Source organism: Dermacentor albipictus, chromosome 3 (genome assembly GCF_038994185.2).
Source record: "Dermacentor albipictus isolate Rhodes 1998 colony chromosome 3, USDA_Dalb.pri_finalv2, whole genome shotgun sequence".
Lineage (NCBI taxonomy): Eukaryota > Metazoa > Arthropoda > Arachnida > Ixodida > Ixodidae > Dermacentor > Dermacentor albipictus.
The window spans coordinates 34546079-34572186 of record NC_091823.1 but is presented as its reverse complement, the minus strand read 5'-3'; the positions used below and the strand labels follow the sequence as shown (position 1 = coordinate 34572186).

The 26108-nt window shown below is 44.0% G+C and overlaps 1 protein-coding gene across 1 annotated transcript; it reads right to left on the bottom strand.

The window, feature by feature from the left end:
• Positions 1-493: 493 nt before the first annotated feature.
• Lamtor1 (Late endosomal/lysosomal adaptor, MAPK and MTOR activator 1) lies at positions 494-26004 on the bottom strand. Its single transcript, XM_065431912.2, has 5 exons — positions 25866-26004; positions 25400-25467; positions 24817-24909; positions 20207-20399; positions 494-691 (listed from the first exon to the last, which is right to left on the bottom strand). Exons 1-5 carry the CDS (start codon positions 25905-25907, stop codon positions 596-598), a joined length of 492 nt encoding a protein of 163 aa, XP_065287984.1. The 5' UTR covers positions 25908-26004; the 3' UTR covers positions 494-595.
• Positions 26005-26108: the final 104 nt, after the last annotated feature.

Here is a 26108-nt window from a genome sequence, read left to right as displayed (position 1 = left end):
TCTGAAAGGATACCAGTCCCAAGTGATTTAATACGATTGTTTGAATAGTGTGTTGTGGCATACCCCTTTAGTTGAAGCATATATCCTGCTTAGATGTTTTAGATAAGTACAGAAGGTAAACCACATGTATATTTTCCAAACGGGAACTTTAGGCATGTATGTTAGGAGGTACGAAATCGTTCTTTCTCTGCCCATAAAGTTAGCATTTGGGGCAATAATGGGATTAATGGGATTCAATATTCCACAGCAAGTGCAATGCTACAGTGAAAGGCTCCAGATTAATTTTGACCATTTGCCTTTCATTGCCATGCACCTGCAGCGTTTTGGAAGTCGACCCCCTTCGAAATGTCACCACCCATGCTGCAATACAAACTTCGCACGTGATCACAGAGGTCTCGATACATTCTCTCCTCGTACGAATGTAACTGGCCAAACCAGGGATCAAATCTGTCTTCCAAGGGCTGGGTCACACTGGGATGACAGAGGACAACAATGACCACGTATGTGAAGGCATTTTATGGCAGCATATGTACAAGAATACAGTTCAAGCAGGCCAGAGGAGGTGCCCCGCGCTGGACATGGCTACGGTGGACTGCTACGGCGGACTGCAGAGTTGGACTACCAAGTCCTCCTTGTGCTCAACTTGGACATCGGCTAGTACCTGTTGGACTTTCTCCATCAGGGCATCCATCTGCAACAAGGAGCAAAATGCATGAAGCAGGTCAAAAAAGAATTCTGGGGTTTTACGTGCCAAAACCACTTTCTCATTATGAGGCACGCCGTAGTGGAGGACTCCGGAAATTTCGACCACCTGGGGTTTTTTAACGTGCACCTAAATCTAAGTACACGGGTGTTTTCGCATTTCGCTCCCATCGAAATGCGGCCGCCGCGGCCGGGATTCAATCCTGCGACCTCGTGCTCAGCAGCCCAACACCATAGCCACTGAGCAACCATGGCGGGTGCACGAAGCAGGTGATCACAGAAGATAACAGCACAGCTGGTATAGTAAAGTGTAGCTTTGGCCGGGTTGGTTCAGCACTATGGTAAGCCAGCATGTTATTAACTGACAGGAAGATGCAGCTGACTTCTAAGTCTGTCTCAAGTGCTCTGTCCGAATTAATACGTACTGGTTTAACATAAGGCATAACTGGCTCGCAATAATTCAAATTCAGATGACGGGCACGTTTACTTAAAAGAAGGAATAAACACTTTAGCCCTGTGCTTTTGTGACACACAGTTTAAAGGGCAGTTTCCCTTAATTCAAGCTTTTCTCAACCACATGGATTACGGTGTGTCGAGAAGGCAACTTCTGGAGAGGAAAAAGAAAGAGACCTAACCACAGAAAGACTAATCATGATGATGAGCACAAATGGCATCCTCTCTGAATTGGGCTGGCGACAGTCACTTAGCCTGTGTGAGGGAACTGAGGGACCCAATGTTTATTAATCATATCATACAAAAGCCAACAAACAGGCACCAAAAACAACATAAGAGAAACTACATGTACATACTAATTGAAGAAATGATAAATTACCGAAAAATGAAATTGGATGAAAAAAAAACTACTTGCTGCAGGTGGGGAACTGTTCCACGTCTTCGCATTAAGTATGCAATACTCTTACCAATTGAGCTACCGTGGCACCATTTTCCCATCCACTTTCTGGGGTATTTATGCTTTATGGTTAGAACTAACATTGGGAGTATTAGCCAGCGCCACCACTCGCAAACCTACGATTTTGAGTTCGTTTTGCTTGAAAGTAAATTATTTCTGGGTGACAGCGTCCACAAAGGAAACGCACTCCATGAAAGTGCTCATACTTCTGATGCAACCATTATTAAAGCAAAGGCGTTAAGTGGCTCATGAGTCGAAAAATTCGCTGTTCTGCGTTATCGAAAAATTCACTGTCCGGTGTTATGGCACCAAGATTGATGGCAGTCAAGCTCATGAACACTCACGTTAATTAAGGCACAGTTAATTAAGATATAATTAAGATAGAGTTAAGGCACTCGAACCCACGACCTTTGGTGTTAAGGCAAAGTTATTTAAGACACTTGAACTCGCAAACTTTGGTGGGAGTTGAACGCTCGAAGTTTGGTGGGATCAAAATTCAATGGCATCAAAATTAATGATGCCACCACTGGTGACCAAACTCGTGACCTTTGGTGTTAAGCTAAAGTTAATTTAGATAGAGTTAAGACGTTCGAATCCATGACCTTAGGCGGGAAAAACAAGTAATAGGAAGTAACAATGCATTTGAATGAGAATGTCAAGTAATTTAATGTCTCGTGGACGCACAGGCTTTTGCCTTCATCCTCTTTAGCATATGATAAAGTAAATGACAACTTTTTTAGATGGCTCAGTCCACATATAAGCATACTGCTTTTCCATGACAAGCGTGGCAGTGCCTGGTTATGAATGCAATGTGTTGCTTCATATATCTTGCAGGTACCCAACAATGACTTGTTGACATTATTTAGTAACTGCAGTGAGCTTGCTGTACCTGTGAGATGTATTTACAAACCAAAAATGGAGACAACAGCCAACCATTTGGTTGGCTGTTGTGGAAACAGTACACTTCACATACCAATTATTTTACTACTCGGTGTGACCTTTCACATTGAGACCCTGTGGTTATAGCCTGTATGCAGAGTTCTCCCTAGAAAATTTTGAGAGGTGGACATTTGAGGACTAGAGGGAGGGGTGAATAATGACACTACAATAGACGTTCATGCACAATCAACAATACAAAAGACTACATACTTCACATTCAGGATTATTCAGCTTGGCCCACTTTTCCACTACCCTATCACCCAAGGCAGCTGTCAACGTCAGGCCCTTCACACACAATACAAATGAGGCTGTCCAATAACTCCTCCTTGAGGCAATTTCTCAGTTGTGTCTTGATAATTTTCATAGCTGAGAAGTCTTTCTCAGTCTACCGTGTGCGGCAGGTGCACAAGGCATGATCCAGCTATGTGCACCATAAGGGGAAACGGCTCTTTCACACTGTGTGCCACAAGAAGCAAAAAGTCTGCTGCTGTCAGCTTTTGCAAGCATGTCTCGAGTATATGGCTTGCCAAGAGTAGGGCACAGCCTTTCCAGCGTATTGGCAATTTCTATTCCATTGAAATGCACCACGTCATTGTAGCTGCCTCGGGCAAACACAACAGAATAACTGGCCAATATAGGGTGTGGTCTTGAAACCTATCCTTGACATATTCTACCAGCTTGTTGAATGCCCTTTTGGTGCTGTGGCGCCATTCCTCAGGTTCTTCTGCGACTGTCATCTGTACAGCATGACTGACACAAAAACCACTAGCCTTTGTCTCAATGGTGCCATGTGTTTCCAAGGTCCTTATGCATGATTTGACGAGTCCCTGCACAAGGTCCACATGCAGTGATGTTTGAAATGTTCTCAAAAGCCTATCAACTAACAGGAGTAGCTCACACACCAACAGGGTCCCCACAAACTTCACATTCATTACAAACTTGAACAGCCCTGCTTCCTCGATGTCGCTGCGTTCTTCTGCCTCTCCTGGCAGGCTGACCATGATGGCCGAGAGATTACTGCGGATGGCTGGGCATGAACCACCAACAGCCTGCCACCATGTGGCAGAAGGCTTGGTGACCTTCCCTCCGCACCAGGCCGAACAAGGTGGATGCATAAAAGTTGTACAGCTGCTGCAACAGTTCTTGAAATTTACTGACGTACGGAACTGCTCTGGCTGTCTGGCATGCTGCTAGGTTCAGCTTGTGTTCTGCACAATGAATCCCTACAACCTAACACAATGAACCCCTAAGCTCTAACAGCTCCCTTAACAGCTCTAATGGTGTTAGAGCTTTTTGCTTCTCAATCAACAACTTCCGAGCTTCACCCTCCTTTCCAGTCAAAACAGGGACACCTTCAGTTCCAATTCCACGAAGGGCATCAAAGAGCAGACCCTTCTTGGTCATAAAATCCTCTACAGCACAAGCAATGTTGGTGCCATTGAGAGCTAATGCTCTTTCATCACTAAGATGTGGCTCGAGGCTGCCCAGTACATCAATCATGGGCAGGAATTTTACACTTAATTCCCCATTGAAAATGTACCTGCTGTGGATAACCAGCTGCTCCACGGTTGTGCAGTCCGCTGTTTCATCGAACATGAGTACAAAATGCTTACTCTCACTCATACAAGCTGTATGGTACACTTGGTGCAACGGAAAAATTTGGAAATTAAATGGATTGTAACACATACAGCCACAGACACAAGGAAAGTGCACGGGAAACTACAAATTTTTTGCTTTTCTTTCTTTCTTACCAGTTACTGACATGAACTTCCCTCTTTATTTCTTTGTAGTGTTGCACGACTTCTTTTTTTCCATATCACCCACTCTCCCAATGTAATGCCCTTCGTGGCGTTAGGGCATTGAAATAAATAAGAGGAAACACAGAAAGACACTTCATGGAAGGTTATATGCACGGTCCTTTCTTTGTATGTACCTTCAGATTTTTCAATGCAGAGCAACATGCCCTATCGTATTTGTGATCGACAGGCTTACACTTGCTCACTATTCCTTGTGGTAAATGGTCTCCATGGATGCACATACTGCAAGACGAAGTTTACATTTTCCATCATAACTTCAGTGCTTTGTAAGGACCACAATAAGAACAGCTGCCACTTATTTAGTGCAAAAATATAAAAAGTGCCAGTTTAAAATCATAAGCAATTTTGTGCATGCAATGACCTCAATTTATGGACTTCGTGACAATAATCACATGAACTGATTATTAATGCCAGAACATCAGTTGACAGAGGTGTTTGGCAACAAGTGCATGTCCATTCAACACGTCCGAAAGTGGTGCAGTGAGTTTGGTGCCAGTCGGACGGAAGCCCACGATGAAGAACGGGGTGGAAGACCGTCAGTTTTGGAGACGGTTATTGACATGGTCCAACGCGAAGTGCTTCGAAACAGGAGGGTCACTGTTTGTGAACTTGTAGCTCAGATTACTGAGAGTTCTTACAGTACAGTGGAAAGAGCTTTGACTAAAAAATTGAGGTATCACAAGGGTTGTGCTCGGTGGGTACCGCGGCTATTGACACCAGACCACAAGGAGAAACGCTTCGACTGTGCTTGCCAGTTTCTTCAAAAGTGTCAAGAAGATAAGGAACGATTGCTGGACTCCATTGTTATGGGAGACAGAATGTGGGTGGTTCATTTCACCCTGGAAACGAAACAAAAACCCAAACAGTGGCATCACCCAGAGTCACCAGTCATAAAGAAGTTCGAACAAACTTCTTCTGTTGGCAAAGTCATGGCCAGTGTTTTTTGGAATCGTAAGGGGACACTGCTGATCGATTTCATGGAACGTGGGACAACAATCAACTCGCACGGTTATTGTGCAACACTAAGAAAACTCAGGCGAGCTATCCAGAACCGCCAGCAAGGACAACTGGCAGCCGATGTAATGCTGCTTCATGACAATGCCCGACCTCACGTCTCCCTTCAAACCCACGAACTTTTGACAAACTTTGGGTGCGCTGTCATGCCCCACCCACCGTACAGCGCAGAACTCGCGCCTAGTGATCATCACTTGTTCCCCAAGTTATAGGAACATTTGAGTGGCCAATGCTTCTGGAGCAACGATGAAGTCAAAGAAGAGGTGGAACACTTCCTCAACGGGTTGGCGGCAGAGTTCTCCGACATTGGGATACAGAAATTGGAGCACCGCCTACAAAAATGCGCAGAAAAAGATGGCGATTATGTAGAAAAATAGAGCAAAGTTTCATCTTTCCAATGATGTAAATTTCTGGGAGAATAAACAATCTTGTCTATTTCTAAAATTGATGGGAACCTTATTTCTGGGTCAACCCTGACTAGCGGAATGTGAAGCCACACTAAGGGTGTTGCCGATAGTTGCAGATTCAACAGGAACACTCCAAAATACAGCATGCAATGAAAACAAGAAAAAATACAGCCCCAGTTCACATCAGCCCGCAGAGAGCATCAGCAACAGTCACAAATTTCAGCGTCTATAGGTTGGTGTTGCTGCTGCAAATAGGTCCAAATGACATATGTGTATGAAAAATTGGTCAGTGGCTATATACATGTTCTCTTAATATCAGCTCTGCCTTCACCTCGACATAAATAAAAAACAGTAAGACAGTACAAATAACAGTAAAAAACAGTACAAATAAAAAACAGCAATACGACAAATGTCAACAAGCTCTAAGTAATCAGGCACTTCACAAGAAAATTGTACAAGCTGGCAGGTATGACACTGCTATGCCTCAACTAATCACACTAAAAAAAAAAAAAAAAATGCTCCTTGGCGATTCCTGCAATGAGAAGTTGCTTGAGAAACACCCCTTCACTCCATTACATTTCAGCTTACACTGACACAGCACACAATTACAAAATTTTCAATCAGGAATCGCCTTGGAATGTCACAGACGAGCAGTGACAATTTCAGCTGAAGGGTGTTGCTACTATGCTGCCTTAAAGTGACATAACAAAAAAAAAAATGAAAATAATCTTTGGTTTTACATGCCAAAACCACAATATGATTATGAGGCACACTGTAGGGGGAGCCTCCAGATTAACATGCACCTCAATCTAAGAACACAAGTGTTTTTGTATTTCACTCCCATCGAAATGCAGCTGGGTTCACACCTGCAACCTCAAACTCAGCAGCGCAAAGCTATAGTGACTAAACTACCACAGTAGGTTTTTAGTGATGAGCAGAGGAAAGTTGAGGATATGGGTTAAAGTACTATTCACTCAAGTTCACACTCAAGGTTAAAACCTCTATTATTGATCTGCGATGTGCTACAAGAGCTACTGTCATTTTGGGTAGTACTGGATGCTCCCTCGTTTGAATGGCCCTCCACAGTTGCTTCTTTATCCACTATCATTGCCATTAATTTATTTCTTTACTTCAATTAGTAAGTATAAGTGATTTCCCCTATGTTTTCCTTGGTCTCTTTGTTTGTTGGCTTCTCATGATATGGTCAATAAAAATTGGGCCTCTCGGTTAACGCCATTTCTTCTGGTTCTTACATAACGAGGGTCTCGAATCCGGCAACATTGATGCCTTCAGGTAGCATGTGCGGGTTCGTTGACCAGCTACCTTCACCCAAAAAGATCACGTACTCGTGACGCCTGAGGCAGAAAGGATGTTCCACATCTGCCACCAAGGTTCGCACTGGCTAAAACTCCTAAGGTCAGTTCTAGTAGCAACATAAATACCCAAGTCAAAGGGGAAACTGCGCCGCAGTAGCTCGATTGGTTAGAGGATCGCACACGTAATGCAATGACGTGGGATCGGCAAGTTGATGCGCAAGTTGCTTTTTTTATCCACTTTCATTGCCATCAATTTATCATTTCTTTAGTTCAATTAGTAAGTACAAGTAGTTTCCCCTATGTTTTCCTTGGTGTCTGTTTTTTGGCATCTCATGATATGACCTCTACAGTTATGTATTTTGAGCACTCCTTTTCCTTGTACTTGATTTGAAGCCTGCCCATGAGGATAAACAGCCATCATTACCTATCAGATTGACACTTGCAATGCCAGTTTGATTCACTAACAGACATACTGGGTGCATGAAATACTTGAAAACGCAATTATGACTTAAGAAAAACAAGCAATATATGTTGTGGAAGGAGGCACAAAAAGGCAGCTGCCGTAACCCTGGTTTATTTAGGCTGGCCAGTCATGGTGCAGCAGGATCTCAGGAGGGGCCAATACCGCACCCACTCAGGTCGAGCGCGCTAGCACGTTATATTCTCGCGCCGCATACATGTGAGCCGTCTTCTTCACCGGATCTGGTGTCAATAGCTACGCCACTACAGGGTCTCCCTCCTAATGTAAAGCACTATTGGAACATGTGCAAAAGGTGCATGTATAGAAAGAAGAAAGACTGCGAGCCTATATACATGAGTGGCAATCTGTAGCGTCAGTCCAGAGTAGTTGAAGTCTGTGCTGCGGCGAAGCGCATAAATAGTTCTCTGGTGGCCGTGGCTGAGTGTCTGGACATAGGGCACGTTGTCTTGGCATAGGTTGTGAGCAAGGTGCAGCCACAGCGATGCCGTATTGCGAAATCACAACCTGCCGCAGGTTCTCATAGATGCCCGGGCCTGGTAAAAGTCGGAGCTTCGAAAAAAGACCACCTGGTAGCTCGCTACTTGTGTGGAGATAGCATAAGTGTTGGTCACTCGCATTGTCGATGTAGAAGTGATTCTCGAGCTGAAGAAGCCAGATGGCAGAGCTGTTCCTGCAAAACTTCAGCAGGCCATGCATCTGCGGAAGGTATGAGCACAGAACATTGGAAGGTTTGCCTGCTGCTACTCGCAGTGATATCCCAAATGCCGATAGCATCAGGGTTGCAGCATCAGGGTTGCAGCATCAGGGTTGCAGCATCAGGGTTGCAGTGATTGCTGAAGGCATCGCCAAGGTTGTGCTTGCTGCGTGGATGTGCCTGCCAGAGTGAAATTTGCACCTAGTAGAGCCAGTGGGAGAGCCTCTGAATTGGTGATGTGTGAGGTGCCCCAGAACAAAAACCTTGCGGAGCGTCCAAGCAGCAGTCATGTAGATGAAAGTGCTTACGTTTAGCCCAGTGAATTTCTTGGAAACAGTTGTCGTGCAGTTGCCTTTGAAGTGGGGAGGAGACTCACGGACCAAGTAGAGGTTTGATGCTGGGACCAGTGTGTGCCGACAATTGACACGGGTGGGCTCAGGCGATGTGCAACTACAAGACACGGAATGATGCAACAGTCCAAATGGCGGGAGCTGTTGTGACTGAGCACTCGAGGTGGCATAGTTAGCAAGCACAACTACCCGCAAGTCCTCGTAGAAGTTGGGGCTGGGGGTGGCAGCTGGAGCCTGGTACGCAGCCAGAATCTGGAACGCAGCCAGTGCTTGGAACCTTGTTAATACGGGAAGTGGTTATACAGCTGGATGAACCAGATGTCAGGCACGTCGATGTAGAATTCTCAGACACCCTACAGCCGTGGGACGTCTGCTGGTCCTCGTGTGAGGCCACGTCACTCTCGCCTTGGTAGAGTCTGTGCGTTCATGCTGGCATGGCTGGGCTCGGTCGTGCGGAGTCACCGATTTCTGGGATCGTTCGTCCAATGTCGCCAATTTGTGGGAGGCAGCAAAAAGAAGTAGCTACTGTAGCCACAGTTTATTTAGGCGGATTAGCTATGGTGCCGTGGGATCTCTAGAGCGGCCAATACCACGGCCACTCAGGTTGAGCGCACTAGCATGTTATAGATTAGAGTCTTAGAATAGGGGCCCCAATATTTTGGGGCCCCAAAGAGCTTTGCGGGTGTTGGTGTTGGGGCACGCAGGAGTGAAGAGTATTAAAATAGGGCTTTGCGTTTGCGGATAGCGTCTTGCGCTGACAGCGCCACTACAGCGTCTAAGAAAGGCTATTAGAAATAATTAAATAAAATATAACATTTATGATAGGAATAGTAATTTTGACTTGCATGTATTCACGTTTAATTACAATTTAGAGGTTATTCTTCAAGCAGCAAACAATTAGTTGCGCTTAGTTTTCAGCAACAAACCCAACTTTACGTGCCTTCACCAGCCAAGCTTAGCCGTGTTAGGCCTATGAGCCGTAAAATCCACAATCAAATTCAGAATCAGCGGCGTCTAATGAATCAATCTTCATAACACACGCTAGTTGAGAGAAAGCGATAATTGCAGTCACTTCTCCTAGCTTGCGTACTTCACGCGTTACCGCAAATCAAACCCAGTTTGGTGCTAGGTTAGAGCCATCGCTTCGACGGGTGCCGCCATGTTTGTTGACGCAAAGCTTTTGGGACCACTATTTGGGCTCCCGCTAAATCGGTGAAATAGCGTTCCCAACGCAAAACCCAAACGCAGTTTGCGTCTCGCGCATGCGCAGTGGCTTCGACGCTATTTCTTTGGGGCCCCTATTCTAAAACTCTCTATTCTCGCGCTACATGCACGTTGTAGGGGTTGGAGGACGGGACTTCGGGGATGAAAACCACAAACTTGCGGGTGATTTATTCTACATTCTATACAGGGAGGTGAGCGTCAATTAACATTCGTACAGTCATTACGGGCCGGCAGCAACTCGGACGCTGCGGCCCGCGGCAAGAAGTTCGAGAGAGGTCATTCAGGGAATCAGGGAATGTCCCAGAATGCTCAGGTCTCTCTGGAAGGCTTCTTATAAACCCTTCGAGCACTGTAAGTCACGTCATTTTTGACCAATAGGAGAGTCCACTCCGATGACGCCACTTTCAGCCAATGGTAGGCGCCCGTGTCGTGGTGTCACACCTGGCGGCTTGCTGCGGTCTTGCTTCGCAGACTGGCAATGCACTTCGAACAAAGAGAAGGGGAGGGCTGCACCTGCTTCATTGTCGGATGCCCACCTGCTAATCCCGGCGGCGCACGAACTTGTTGGCATGTAAACTCGTTGCCTTAAACTTGTCTGCTCGGCCGCTTCTCTGGAATGCGCTTTCCTGCTTCTGCATTCCTCAATTAGCTGTGCTGCAATCCGATGTGGTCTGGGGAACTCGAAGTAATCGCAGGAACCAGCTCCATATCTAACAACGTGAGCTGTTTTTCTTCACCAGCTCTGGAGACAATAGTCGCGCTGCTACAATACTAATTGCTCTAAATGACATATTGTTTCCTTTACTGCTGTTTTCTATAATACTACCCTGAGCTTCAATAAGTTACAATTAGCATTACTTCAGAAGGGTTTTCAAAAATGTCAAAATTTAATTATACTGTTTTGAGTTTCGAAACTGCATAGTGGATTCAAAAAGGGTTGCATGCACAGATCAGATATCACACATTCATGTTTGCCACTGCTTTCATAACAGCAGCGTTCAGTGTGTTTTTAATATTGTATGGCTTTTTGTTAGTCTCTTGTCTATCCCTCAGTGACACCCCAACAACACTGTCTTCCTTAGCGATGCTCCTGGCATACATAGTTGACAGCTAAGAGATTACACTGAGGGTCCAAATGGGGTTTTACGTACTAAAACAAGGCTCCAATTAAGAGGCACACCATAGTGGTTGACTCCAGATTAATTTTAACCACCTGGGTCTTTTAAATGTGCACCTAATACATGGTACACTGGTGTTTTTGCATTTCTCTTTCATTGAAATTTGGCATCTGCGACAAGTATTTGATCCCATGGCCCCAGAAAAGGTAAAGTAGTAGTAGAAACTCTAGCTATTTGTGTGTCAGGAAGCAAATCCATCAGGGAGAACTGGTACTTATTTTCATTATGCAAAGAAGCCTCAGCCTTGACACCTGGAGCTGCTTATCAATGGCCATTAAAGGCTTGCAAGGGTTACAATGGCATACACAAGCTGGTCAAACTCATTGTCCAGATGGTACCTGACCACTGGCAGTACTACTTTCTCTATGCCAATGATAATGCTTCCCTACTGAAAGCCATAAGCTTCTGTTTGATCACGAAGAGAAAGAACCTGGTCGCAATCAGGAAAGTGGCGCTCTCAATGTTGCTGTGGCCAGCATTTGACTAAGACTACATATGTTTTCATCTTCTGTGCCAAAATCGACGCTGCTACTTTGGAACAGAGGGGCTAAAGAAGACAAAGACAGAATATTAAAGGGGCCCTGAAGCACCTATTTGGGTAATCATAGAATGACGCCACTATTAGGTCTGTCTCACGAATCTCCCGCTGAAAAAGAGCACAAGCATAGTTATAGGACCGGTGTGCTGCTTTCTCTTTCATTTTACTTCCACTAGCATGCTGAATGCTACATAGGGGAAATGGCAAGGGAGCACAAGAAAGCAATGCCCCAATGGCCCAGGCTAAAGATCAAATGTCTCGGTGGCAAGATGACTCGTGGTGGCACCACGTGGCAGCTGCGATATCTACACTATGCTTTTAATCTCAGAGACCATGTGCAGCAGCCACACGTAACTTCCGTGTGTAGACCAGCAGTAGCAAAGATGAAATGAATTTTGCCTTTTTGAGGTCGCAGACATTTATGTTCTTGATTTAACTCAAATAAGCAATAACTGTACTACTGAGAATCTTCTCACAATAACAAAATCAGCCAGTAGATGTGGGTCTAACTGCTTGAGATGACACTGCATGAGAACATTGTGGAGGCGAGGGCAAGCAATTTTTCACTGCTTTTGACACGAGATTGTAAATTCCCTGCTGCATGCATATTTGGCTCGCATGTTCACAGCAGCCTTGATAACAGATGAGCAACATTTTCTTACTATGTTCAAAAAGTGTTCCGGGGCCCCATTAATGTACATGTTGATTGGAAGCAATATTCTTAAATACCTCACAATCCAGGTGGAGTGCTGGCAGCCAAACACAAAAGCACTAACTAGGTACTGGGTGCTTGTTAGGGTCATTACTAAAAAGGATAACACAGGGCAATGCTTTACCCCCCAACCATTTACGATAATGTCACGTAGCCTGCAATGCACTGGGAAAACTCAAAATGTGCAGGACTTTTTTTTAGCAGTTCCAAATGGTCCACATGCTTGTACTGCTTCAATTACATTGTTTGCTTACCTTCACCAGTTATCTGCATTGATGTCTGCAACTCTTACAATGCCTTTGGTTTATGCTCTATCTACAACAAGTTTATGCCTTATCTTTACTTATTAAACACCTAATTCTGATATCAATTTCAGCACATACTATATGCATGTTTCTACCCTTGTGACAATCTACGTTGACATCAGTAGCCACAGCGTAGCAGATGTTTTGAAGCAACTCAAGTGAGGCCAGAACTGTGCGAGTGTGTATGCCATCTGCCTTCTTTCAACCCCTGAGAACAACTTATCTTTCACCAAGCGCAACTGTCGTCGTTTCCTATCAGCAGTTGATAAATTCACTGCCTATCTCTATGGCAGACCTTTCACCATTGTGGCAGTCATACCCTCTACTGGCTTTTGCCATTTGAAGATCCAATGGCTTGCCCTTGTCACTGGACCTTGCAACTTGACTTAAGGAATACTCCTAATCTTGAAGAAGGGCAAAAAGAAGGACACCGACCACTGAAAGAATACAAGAAAAGACGTTTCGGCTGTGAAGATTCTTTCAGTGGTCGGTGTCCTTCTTTTTACCTTTCTTCATGATTGTGAACAAGGCTCCCGTCAGGGGAGACGAAACATCTTTTGTACTTTTTCAGCGGTTGGCGTCCTTTTTACCCTTCTTCATGATGCCTCCCAACCAGACGGGCTTTCGTAAAAACCTCGACTTCACTCCTAATCTTAAGATAAGCCTAAGATAAGCCAAGAGCTTATCTCAATGTCTAGCAAATCCAGCTCATTGTGTGCTCAGTGGAACAAATCACTGCTTGTGTCTTGACACTTTCCTAGTATTTCATCATATTAGCACTAAGCAACACTTTGAACAAGCTCAATAACCATCACAGCTCTCACTATTATTTTTATTTCACATTATCTCAAAAATTCACCTTTGACCGCTGCAATGGTAGCGATAGCACCTACTAAATCTCAAAATTCCAGCATTTCTTTTTTGCAATTCCTGCGCACAAATCCAGGCAACTGTCATTCTTACTTTAAGAGGAAGCTTTAGATCGGGTCCAACCCCAACACAGCCTATTCAAATACATGTAAAACACAAAAATGCTTTTCTAAAACAACCACTGGACTGATTTTAATAAAATTTTTTGCATATGAGAGAGAGTGAGAGAGAGAGAAAGAGAGTTAAATTTTAGTGATTGAAGTGGACTTTCGATTTAGGGCCTGAATTTTGTTGAAAGAATAATTAAAAATTCAAAAATAAATATATAGCACTCCATCAAGAACAGATAGCGTGGTTCTGTAAATGGCATCCCTTAGATAATTCAAAGCGGACAAATTCAACATATCAATTTATATATTACGCAAATTTGTTCCGGTGTGTACAAGGGTTCTGCAAAAGCTGTATTTCCATATTACTAAATTTTCTAGATTCATGTGTAACATACTAATTTTGACCACTTTAGATGTACTCACAGAATTGTGATATCATTTTTCATTGATGAGTTATAGTTGTAAACGTGATAGTTTCATTTTCTGAAAATATGCAATATTAGCCACTTTTTAGCGAAAACTGACGACTAAACCAACATTTCGAAACCAACGGTCACTAGATTTTAAGTTTTTCTTTTAAATGCAACAAACCTCATCAAGTTTGGTACGGTGGTTGCCTAGAAAAACGAATTCTCCTTTTATACATGTATTTAGACAGCAGTACCAGAGCTATAGCTTCCTCTTAAAGGCCAACGGCAATAAAATTTTGGACCACATAAAAAGCCCAGTTTCAGATAATGCATATACACAGAAGCTTCAGCGCCAAACTGTGTTTGAAATACGAGCGGATGTGTCTCAGAAAACACTACAAATCGTAATTTCTCAATACAACACCAATACTTTCTGTTACTATTACACCTTTCTGCTATTGATTGGCGAAAATGACGTGGGACCTATAATGTTGGCAACCAGTATGGTTTCTCCATGTGGCCCTCGAGCTCAGAGGGTTCTTGCAACACGCTGGAAGTCTCGGAAGCGACCTACTGGGATTTACATCTCATCAGCTGGCTGATAGGTACATGTGTCATCTGCTTAGGTACTGTTCAAAGGCTGTTAATAAGAAAATTTGACAATTACCAGCTCTGAAACTTTGCCAAGATTGCTTCAATAGTGCTATATGTACTATTTATTTATAACAAATGTAGCCAAATAGAAACAAATATTGCAGTTGGCCTGCCATAGTATCATGCAAGGTGCAAAACATGAATACAGGACAACATAAAGTGCAAAGTGCCTTTGCATGGTTTGCATGGCTCCCACCAATCCTTTCAGAGTGATGGCTATAATGATGTGTACACCACTAATGCATTATGGTTGGATCCTAGAACTGCTTTTGTATCGCACATATGCAGCATTTCTGCAAGCTGGGCACCAGGGCTTGTCTGAATTAACTGCTATGTGGCCAAATACCCCCAAAATAAGAAGTGTTTGATTACACTAAATAGAAAAAATGTCTCACTGGGCTAGATTATGAGACCGCATTATGCAATATTTAAGGTTAATTAGGGCTGAGAGAGAGGAGGAAGTGGCTATACAGATGAAAAACTGCGGTGATTGTTTCGCACATTGGTGGACACCTCAACCTCATTGCTGGAAGAAGGAAATAGGCATAGAAAAGAAAGAGTAGAAAGGGTTGAATCAACAATACCTTACAGAACTTTCAATATTTAACAATTGATAATTGACATCCTGTGTTGAATCACTGCGGAAGCTGGCTTCGGTACTAACACAGTAAGATATTGTTGATTCATTATGCTGGCTACGCTTCACAAAGAAAATTGCTTGTAGGTGTCCTTGTAGGTACTACTTTTAAGTGGAACTAAGTGTTTGTTCCAAAGCAATAGCGCAGGGCGGAATGGTATTCAGTATGCGCAGAACAAGCTAAAGAATTCTTGTCTGTGTGTTCTGTACTGGGAGCAGGAAGTTAAGGTGCGGCAAATGATTATCAGTTCCAGACAAGGTGTGTAGTATGCAGGCTGCTGCTTGTGTGACAGAAAGAAGTTGCAGCTTAGCTTGGCCGGTTCAGTTCGCAGGTAACAAAAGTACCACTAGCCTGAACCCAAGCCTGTAGCTTCTGTACTACGTAGAAAACATTTGAGTCTTAATTTGTAGCATTTTTCTCGACAGTTGCTGCAAATAACAGTTTTCGAAGGGTCATGATAGGACATTGTGTCGTCTACTCCCCGGTTAGCTTGGAGCCAGCATGCGAAGCCTCTCGAACCTCTCCACCAACCACCTGGCAGTCGATCCCAAGCAAGAGCTATCGAAGCAGCATGTTGCAAGCATTCTGTCGCAGGGTCGAGCGTGTCCGGTATTCCGCTAACCACAGTTGAGCTGCTGATTTTGACAAATGGGTCGAGGCGTAAAGTGAAGACCCTCCATACTTCTATTGCTGTGTTGAAGAAGCTTTAGCGTAGACATACTTGAGCGGCCTGACTGGTCTGCACGGTCCAGCCACCTGGTTGTGCAGAGCTTAAGCAGCCAAAGAGCTAATATTGCTGTAACTAAGTGTAAAACATTTTAAACATTTCGAAAGACATGTTCACGGTTACTCTCCTGCCAAAAATTTACACCAGCAGCAAAGTACTCTACATTAAGTTACAGCTATACTATTTCTGTGTTTGGTTGAACTCTGTGCCACCAGACAGCAGCACCACGCAGGCCGTTCACATTTGCACTTCCACTCATCCCGTAAAACGCCCAGGCCCAGTCCACTTGTGCTTGTGTTTACCCGAATGATGGAGCAACGATACACAATTGTGGTATACAGTAATCCCCCGACGTGAAGTGACGGCCGCAAACGCGTAGATGCTGGTGCTGATCGGATACCGACAACCAGCGGCGCAACCCCTCCGCTTGCATGTTTGCCTTGCAGAGGGACACAATCAGTGGCGTAGCAACAGGGGGGGCCGGGGGCCCCGGGTGCAAGGGGCCAGTGAGGGGGGGGGGGGGTGTCATATACGTCTTAAGACACCCCTCTTTCCGCAGGCTACACCCGGGGAGGGGGGTGACAGAAGACCTATGGGCCCCGGGTGCCAGACGACCTAGCTACGCCACTGGACACAATGTCTCAGCTTGACATGTCACCAATCGCTACATTTGCAGCCCACAACGCAAAAGTGAACCATGGTGCTTGCGAAAAGACCGATCAAGGCCAGCACAGACTGTGCATCTTGCATCGACACAGAGCACATTGTAACACAAGCAGATGACACTTGCTGTTTGCTGGAAGTGCTTGAGAGTAGTTATAAATTGTCGTTGTGGATTCTTGTACTGCTACTTTATGTTTAGAGGAACAAATCAACTAAAATTCCAATTATTACGAACAATGTTTGTTGGCCATAAAGTTGGAAAAATTATTGACGCACCCTGGGCAGCCATCGGATAACTCGCCCTACCGGCATCATATGGTCACCTCGCGTCACTTGGTCAGTGGCAGCTGAAACCTGAGCCGAGTGGCGTGCTGCGATCGGCAGCGATGTATCTTTTTAAAACCTTATAATAAAGTACACGTTTTATGCAAAGTGCTTCAATGCATTTCTTAATGACCCGACAGGCCAACCCTAAGGACTCAATACCTTTGTACAAAACCGTCAAAATTGTTTCAGGGTCCCTTTAAGCATAGCCTATGGTGCATTTCTTGTACTGCTTTTCACACAAATTCACAAACAAGCTCAGATAATGGCCCCGTTACATTAACATTTGTCTTTACAGAAATAAGTTCAAGTCACACAGTCTCCCTGGCATTGAATGGCAATGTCATGTTGTTTGACTTTGCATTGTGAACCAATTCTATCTTGCTATTGCACAACCTTGCCGCTATTCAGGCTGTGCAAGTGATGCAGTGACAAACTTTCACGTCTACAATGAACTTATATTCGTATTTCATCTAGACGCAAGAAGAATGCCAGTAGTATCATTTTGTTGATGTCACATAGTTTCCAGAGAAACCATCAGACAACTTGTGAGCAGAGCTGTTTGTCTGTGAAATTACTGTGAAAATGTGAAATTACTACTTTAAAGAAGCCTCTAAGGTTCAGCCAGTGTAGTCAAGTCTTGATATAACAAAATTATCGAATCCCAAGTAAATAAAAATTTGGTTGGCTGCACTTCATTTTAATGAGTGTTCTACTGCTACAATAAAACCAAAAAATGCAACACACGAGACAATAATGGTAAAAGCAAAAAAATTTTTTTTTGCTTGAAGCTTCAAGAATGTACTATTGTGGTAGCAAAAATGCCATAGATTAGGCGAGAGCAATCGGAAACACCACATTCTAGATGAATACGCATGCTTTGGCTAGAAATTGTGTAGAAACTGTAGAAATTGTGTAATCCATTATTTGTTCGATCATAACCGCAACTGACGCCTTTTTAGCTATACATCATTATGTAACTAAGAACAAGAGGTCCTGCTGCACTTTATAAGTGTGGGACCTCTTTCTGTATAACACCTTCTGTACATATGTACCTGTAATGAAACAATAAACTTGAACATTGCCTAGCGAAATGGCTTGATCGGCTCACAGCTGGCAAGCTGACCTGCTCATCCAGTGTGAGCACACCGATTGCATGGGGCACATCAACAATTGTGTAATGCATATGTGATTTAGCATTATTTACATGCCATGTATTCACACAGCAAGCAGCTAGCAGTCATTCAAAATTGTCAGGAGCTCCTTTGCTGGCCCGTTAGAAGAATCACGTTTGCGTATTTTCTGCATAAACCCAACCAAGATTTCTTTCCACTGAAATTAGCATGCACGCTTATAACGAATACCAGATGTACAGGGGAGGGACTGCCCAAAGTCATTCTGGAGCAATTTTTGGTGCAAATAAAATTGCATTTTGGAGCAGTTTGTAGGTGACAAAATTGCACATTGAAGTAGACTAAATTTCATTTCGGAGAAATTTGGAGCAGGCCGATCTGAATTTTGGTGGAATAAGAAAATATGACAGTGCACTTCGAAATCATGACAAAACACAGAATAAACCAACACAAAGCGCAAGTATAAGCATGCTTTGTAGTTATAGTGCGCTAGAATAAAGAAGAGTGGGTCAAGCGGCAGCACGGGGCATGCTTTCCTATAAAGCAGGAAAAATTGGTGAAACTACGATTGAACTATATATTCTCGTGCTGATGCTCAAGACGATAGTGGAAAATGCCATGAAATTAAGTGCTCCAATCAACACTAACATAATTTCTGGGTGACTGTATGTCACCACAGACCTAGAGAGCTGCAATTCATGCTGGGCTGGTATAACATACAACTAATGTAATCTGTCTGTATTGCAATAGTGATTATATGGTCACTCCAGACGCGTTTCTGCTGCCCTTGTCGCCGCGATGTTCTGTATAAAGTCCAAGGGTGATAACATAGTCACCGTGCGCCATATGCTCTATGTGAGAACGAAAGCGTGCGAGGGTGAGTCGCAGATAGCGGCTTAATCTCACGCATGCGAGGGGGGAAGCGCGCCGTCTTTTGTCGCGCACAAGACAGCAGGGGAGGGTAGGGAGGGGTTCTACTCCGGCGAGTAGCTGCGTATGGTGTGGTCTATCTTGAAACCGATCTGTGATGGGGATAGAATGTGAGTGCTGACAGCTTCATGTGTGCAGTGTTTTCAGCGCTTCGTTCGTGTTGAAGCGAGGCAGTACAAAGGTAAATTCACTCGCTGCTGCAGCTGCGCTACCTCACTTTAGTATTTTAACAGCGAGCTTCCGTGGTCACCGAACGAGTTTTGTTCATGTTTGCTTATGCACGCGTCACACCATACCCACTAATTAGTAAGCGAATGTTGACAAGTTTATATGGCTGATGAAACTACTATCCTTACTTCGTATAGCTGCTTAGTAATTTGCTATCACAATCGATGCTTTGCTTTTCAGGTGAAACTGCAACATTTTATTGCAAATCCGCCACCAGCCCTTCGTGATAGGTCAAAGTAGCTCAGGCCTCACCCATATGGGCATAAAAGCAGATTGGAATAGTTTTACATAATGCCGGCCTAGAAGACAAAGGTGCCCGCCTGCTGAACCCGTTGCAGTGCACGCCTTTTTAATATCTAGTTGCTCGCAGCACCCTCAGCCTACTTTTCATTGTTTTGCACCTGAGCTAGGGATCGCTGCAGCACTCGGCCCACTCAACTGCATTCTAGTACACTCTCAAGACGGCCGGCCTGCCTGTTCAGACAGCAGTGACAACAGCAGAGAGTGGCCACATGCACACTGGCCACTTGCTGGATGCGTGGAAAAGTCCAGTGTTATAAGCACGAAAACTACGAGAAACTGCAGGAGAGGTGTTGTTGCACGGTGTGCGGAATGTGAACAGCTGCACTCTTTTTCGGAGAACGAATCTGCTCGCTGTTTGTGGACACTGCTGGAGTACACATGCTGAAGCTGTTCTGGCACAGCGTGGTGCAATTTCGGTCAACTTTCTGTGTATATTTGGGCACTGGAAACTGCGCTTTTATCAAAATAACATAATTGGTTCAGGAGTCTCATCCATTATACATCCACTGGATGTATAGTGAAAGTGTCCTTGTGTCAGATGCAATGATGCGATGGCTATAACGAGATTCGACTGTGGAAAGAAAGAAATGAAAAAAAAACGTCACTGCTCTGCTCTGAAGAGGGCGTACCTTCTGCAACTGGAGCGGTGCCACAGGAGGACGACAGAGAACCTCCTGTGGAGCACTGCTTCCTCCAAGCAAGCACGGAAGCCCGACCGCAGGCAGTGCGAGCACGGAGACTCGTTGTGCGTACTGCCGGCCCCGATTGAGATACTCATGCTGCTCCAGCTGAGAGTCTAGGGCAGAGACGTCGATCACGTTCCTGCAAGAGGACAAAGCAAAATGAGATATGCAGCTACCACAGAGACAGTGATTCTGCTCTGGTGTGTAATGAACATCGTTCCAGTACATAGTTTTCAATAGCACTAGCACTGCGAGATGGGAATGTAACTTGGACATGTAAAAGAAAGCATTAAAGGCAGACTAAAGATTAGGAATGTGGTAGCAGTTTCAATGTTAGCTTTTCACTTCACAGGCTTACTTACACATAAGTGCAGTGCTACAGAAAGTGCGCAAATGTCAAATGAATGTACAGACATTTCGTTATGCACACAATGGGTAAGAAAATCTGCTTTGTAGCATGAAACAAAAATAATAGCGATTATGTGTCTCAAATTTGCTCCAACAAGTTTTGCTACTTCCTAATGGAAACTATGGTACAATAAGATGCCTCGTAAATGCAAGAATAATCACCAAGGCAAGTCATAAAATTTGTAACGGCACAAATAAGCACCCAGACGAAAGCAAATGCTCTTGTTGAAACTTTGGTTTTAGTGACATTCCTTGTACTACCATAGTTAGTCACTTGAAGCCTCCATCTTCCTGTGAACCTCTCTTGTTTTGGAACTTTACCCCTAGTACTCTTTTGACACAATAAATGTGAAGGTCAAGATGTCATCACCAAAAAGATAAAGTAGACATCTAAGCCACTGTGTGGTCTTCCACGCTAGTTCTACAACACCTCACACACACCTTAAAATGAAGGAAACAAACAAGTTGCAGTTTCACTGAAAGGGCAAAGTACTGATGACAACAGCAAAGTGTTAGAATAATACACAAAGTGAGGCTCACAGTTCTATAGGCAGCATAAATTACAGTAAACAACACTCGTGAAATAAACATGTGCAATGTCACACATCCAAAGACAGACACATGAACACAGTTCACCTAATGACTGCAAGTGCTCTCGGTCACAACGCTGGTGTGACGAGCACTGGCAGTGCAGACAGCGTGCATGTCCCAAAGCAAATACCCTGTGTTGCCGTTGCTTTTACAACATTACTGGGCCATGCCTCCAAATCCTGCAGGTCATGTCTTAAACGATGGAAACACATGAAGGCAGCGTGCATCCAGGTACAAGCTTCCTTGATTTTAATGCTTGCCGTTGCTGTCACACTCATATGCTTGTAGTGTGGGCTGTGCAAGCACCATCGCACTTGAGACAGCACGAATACCGAGACAACCCAAACACATGTTGATTGCGCATATACTTGCTATCACAATAATAAGTGGGTAAATTAGGAAAACAGTAGGTGTGCACTATGTCTACTTTTCTCATTTTGTTTTTATGTATGCTTCTTCATTCTGAAATCACCAATAAAACAGCCAACCTCACTCAACTCGCACCACTTTTCCCTCCACAATCCACATTTATCACAAAGCCCTATTACGAACCATGTTTCGTATCATTTGAACATTACCTGAATAAAACAAGACCTTGCATTTCTGTCATTTGAAGATCGCCATGTCATTGCTCTTTTGTCTGTTTCACAGGTACATTTACGTAGCAACTTTCACTGTTTGCCACTTCATGCTCTTGTGCGCACATCTTGATGCATTCACAATGCACTTAGTTCATGCGCATTCATGGTCAAACGCAGGTATTTAACTCCTCACCACTGCCTAGAGCTACTGCACATTGGAACAATCTCCTGAATCACACTGCATCCACCTCTAATCGTGAAATACTTCGCGATTACCAGAATTCGTTGCATGTTAATATTGTATAACGAGGTTGCACTTTGTTATCTTTCTGTCATGTAATATTTACTGTTGCCCTCCTTATTCAATGTCCTTTAATGGGCCTTTAAAGTATTGTGAATAAATAAATAAATAAAATGAAGAATCTTATCAAAAGTGACAAGAGTCCTGCAGCAACCACTGTGGAAAGTGTGAAGTTTTTGTGGAAAGTGTGAAGCTCCCAAGATCCAGAGACAGAACACACTGCAAAAATTGTGGCCGCTGTAAATGAATGTGGTTATCAGCATAAAATGCAATTATTGTTAAATGACACGGCTGTGGCTTTAGCAACGAAAAATAACATGAGAAAGGCTGCTGCAATGACTTCTGTGGTAATGCATTGAGGTTTTATTGCGATAACAGACATATGAACATTCAAGGCACGTTCACTCACATTACCACCATGCTGTCCCGCTATTTGACAGTGCATACATGGCCTGCAAGCAGAGGGTTAAAAGGTCTTCAGAGATCTGAGGGACTTGCAGAGCATGTTGCTGTAAAAATGAAGCCAAGAGGGTGCACGGTCACGCTTTGCTCAATTGGCTCAACAGGAGAGCCAGTGCAGCATTCTGCCTTCTGCTGCTGGCATGAGCATTGTGCGCATGGCACTAACATTTATGCTGAGCAGCTGTGTGCATACACTGGCCTGAGCATAACGGACAGTAAACACCAAGCTAAAGCTATATAACACATTTTCATTGGGTTTATTGACCGGTTGCCTTCACCCAAAAAGATCGCATTCTTGCGACGCCTGCGGCAGAGAGGATGTTCCGTGTCCGCCGCCAAGATCTGTGAGTGGTGGCGCTGGCTAACACTCCCTGGGTTCTACTAGGAAACGTAAATACACAAGAAAGTGGATGGGGAAATGGCGCCGCGGTAGCGTCGCACGCGAAATGCGAAGGTTGTGGGATCCTTCCCCACCTGCGGCAAGTTGTTTTTTCATCCACTTTCATCTCCATTAATTTAGTGTTTCTTTATTTCATCTATTAAGCACAAGTAATTTCCCCTATGTTGTCTTCGGTGTCAGTATTTGTTGGCTTCTTATGATATATTCTCATTGTGGATAGACAAATGGTGCTGGTGGCACTCTTCATCACGACAGGTGCTGTTTCTGCTGTAAAGCAGCAGATTGTCTTTGTGTATGCCTCGTGTGTTTCCCCCCTCATATCATTAGAACACTGCACAAGGAGCTAGAGTGAAATGCTATACCTTATTATCGCTACCACTGCTATGCCCTAGAAGTGAACCACAAAGGTTTTCCTTTTAACTTTCATTTTGTTGAATCAGTACACGTTTTTCATTTCTGACGAATTTTTTTGTTATCACATTTTAGCAGCAGGTGAGAGGCACTATACCGACAAGAGTTTCAAAAGTATGGGTAAGACAAGTGTGTGGATAGAATAATCGTTGTGGTACATGAAAGGGAGAAAGGGAAGGGAGCATAGAGGAAACGTGCTGGCTTAAGTCTTCAGCAGCGAACACTAGGCATTGGTAGCGCGTACCAAAGGGCAGAGAGTTAATGTGCTTTACTGCTCGCCTAACCAAAGGCAACGTCACTTTCTGGCACACATAATCAGATGACAAAAGGCGCATGCAAAGGAATCAATGATAGCAAAAAACAATTGCTTTTTGATAATTGAAAATGACTTATAGAATGGACTGTACGTTGATGCAAGGTCAGCTGATGTGCAGGAGCACGTGTGCAGTGATAATAATACTGTCCACTGCAGTGTCGCCTCAAACCATTTTGTGAAGCTTGCTGCGCTTATTCAAATATAAAATTCATTGTGTAAAGGGACACTAATTAAACAAATTACTTGAGCTGTACCAGTACATTACTCTTCTAGAATACCAAGAAAGCAACTCTTACTACAAGAACACACTTGGAAAGCCCCAAAAGACACAAAAACGAGAGATGGGCGACTGTGTCCCACCTTAAGCTCCCGCACCAGCTCTCCATGATGTCTAGGATTTACACAACTTCTCTACTTTGTTACCACTTTACCTCACCCTCCCCTCTCTCCCCAGCGTAGGGTAGCAAACCGGATCTTCCCCTCTGGTTAACCTCCCTGCCTTACCCCTTTCCTCTGTCTCTCTCTCTACACAACTTCTACTCGGGCCTGTTTAATTTGTTTTATTGCTAAAGAAGGACTACATTGTATTCTAATAGAGCCGAAGAATCTGGATCAATAAAAATAGAGCCAGAGAGATAATAGAGCCAGAGAAACTGGATCAACATCTATGCATTAAGAAAAGACAGCAACATAAATTTTGTATCAGTAGTTCTTCAAGAAACATGTGAACTGTATTCAAGGCCTAAAATATCAAGTCACCACTCTTCAATTCAGTTTCTGCCTTGTAACATGGTGGCCTGCTTTCCAAGTTGAGCCTATGAATCCAAAAGAGAGTGGTATTTGCAAAGAACATTCCTTGCTCACTTCGGTAACAAAATGGATGGCTGCCCTGTCACTTATGCCAACAAGGCAACAAGACATGTGTCATGTGCCCTGATATGACATTAACAAAAATCACCATAGCACCTGAATATTGAGTGTGTGTGTGCGTGCGTGTGTGTGCGTGTGCGCCATGAATTATTTACCGTGTTGTGTATGCACCCTGGGACAAAAAGAGCAAGAACTATAACGGTTGAATCTACTCACGCCGCCGTCTGATGAATGATCCTGTTGAGAGCATTCTGGTCATCCCCTTTGGCAAGTTGTGCCGAACCACTTTGCGTGCCACCGTAACTGTCACTGCACAAGAGTTGCAATTCATCCTACAATTAGCCGGACTACATGGAACAATTGTACAAGTTTTAGTAAATCTTACAAGGCTACATCACTAACTTTCTATGAAACAAACGTAGGCACTGACCATAATAACGATGCCGCGCAAAAGGCTAGAAGACTTCGGAACATATAGCTTGACGTCATTGTATGGCTCTCTGATGAGACATTTGTTAACCTATGTTAACGATTTAAATTATAAGAAATACATGCCACAAATAATGCAAACGCTATACCAACAAAAAACAACGTGACTGTGTGTTTTATTTCTTGCCTCTTGTCCCCCAGCGGTTTATCTTCTGACGAATGAATAGCTGTCCAAGATAGGTATATCACGCTTTTCGTTTGTAGTTTATCTACTTGACGATTACACGAGAAAACCGCAGGGAGAAAGGGCAGGGGGCTCAGGGAGATAGGGCAGGCAGCGCGTCATGTTTCCAAACGTCACGACACTTACTGGAAAGAGTGCTGTGATGCATTGCCTACCGGGTTTGCTAGCAGTCGAGAATTCTCGCTGGGTTCATCCTGTGACAGCAAACAGAAATCAAATGTAAGGACACACTTCAACCAGCACGCAGGATGCTTAGCGAACTCGTAGGGGGAAAAAAAAAGAGAAGAAAGCGAAATGACCAATTAGCGCGATCGGAGTTCGTGTCACGATAGTGGGCGTTACCTTCACATCAACACACTGCGCATACAAGGCACATGACAGTGGGCACCACTGAAAATCAGTGAAGCTAACCGCGGCCTTTTCCGCAGTTGCTCCGGTACAAATTTTCAATATCGAAAACGTTAGTGGAGCGTGCCGGTGTTGCGGAGCGGTGAGCGATCAGCGGCAGCCTATGTCACCTCTCGTGACAGGACGAATGTAATTGGCACGGTCGACAGCACAATCGCTTTGTCCAGCAACAAGTAACCTCTACCTGTGAGCGCTTGTCTTCGTTGCAGCTGAAGCAGCAGCCCATTGGTGAAAAGTAGGATCAAAATAGCGCACAACACACAGTAAACAAACTTTACACCACACCAAGCATCTTTGACCCCACGCACAGTCATATGACAATAGGGTCGCACTTGAGCAATAAAATAAACGTAATAAAATAGAAAACACAAAATAAATTTTTGCATAGTATACTTGACTAACTTAACCTATTGTATTTATTTATATT

Coding starts and splice junctions, on each gene's coding strand:
- Lamtor1 (XM_065431912.2), bottom strand. CDS start 25,907: ATGGGCTGCTGCTTCAGCTGCAACGAAGACAAGCGCTCACAG. Junction 20,400..24,816: donor ATCATTCATCAGACGGCGGC/GTGAGTAGATTC, acceptor GTCCTCTTGCAG/GAACGTGATCGACGTCTCTG. Junction 692..20,206: donor CACCGCTCCAGTTGCAGAAG/GTACGCCCTCTT, acceptor TCCTTGTTGCAG/ATGGATGCCCTGATGGAGAA.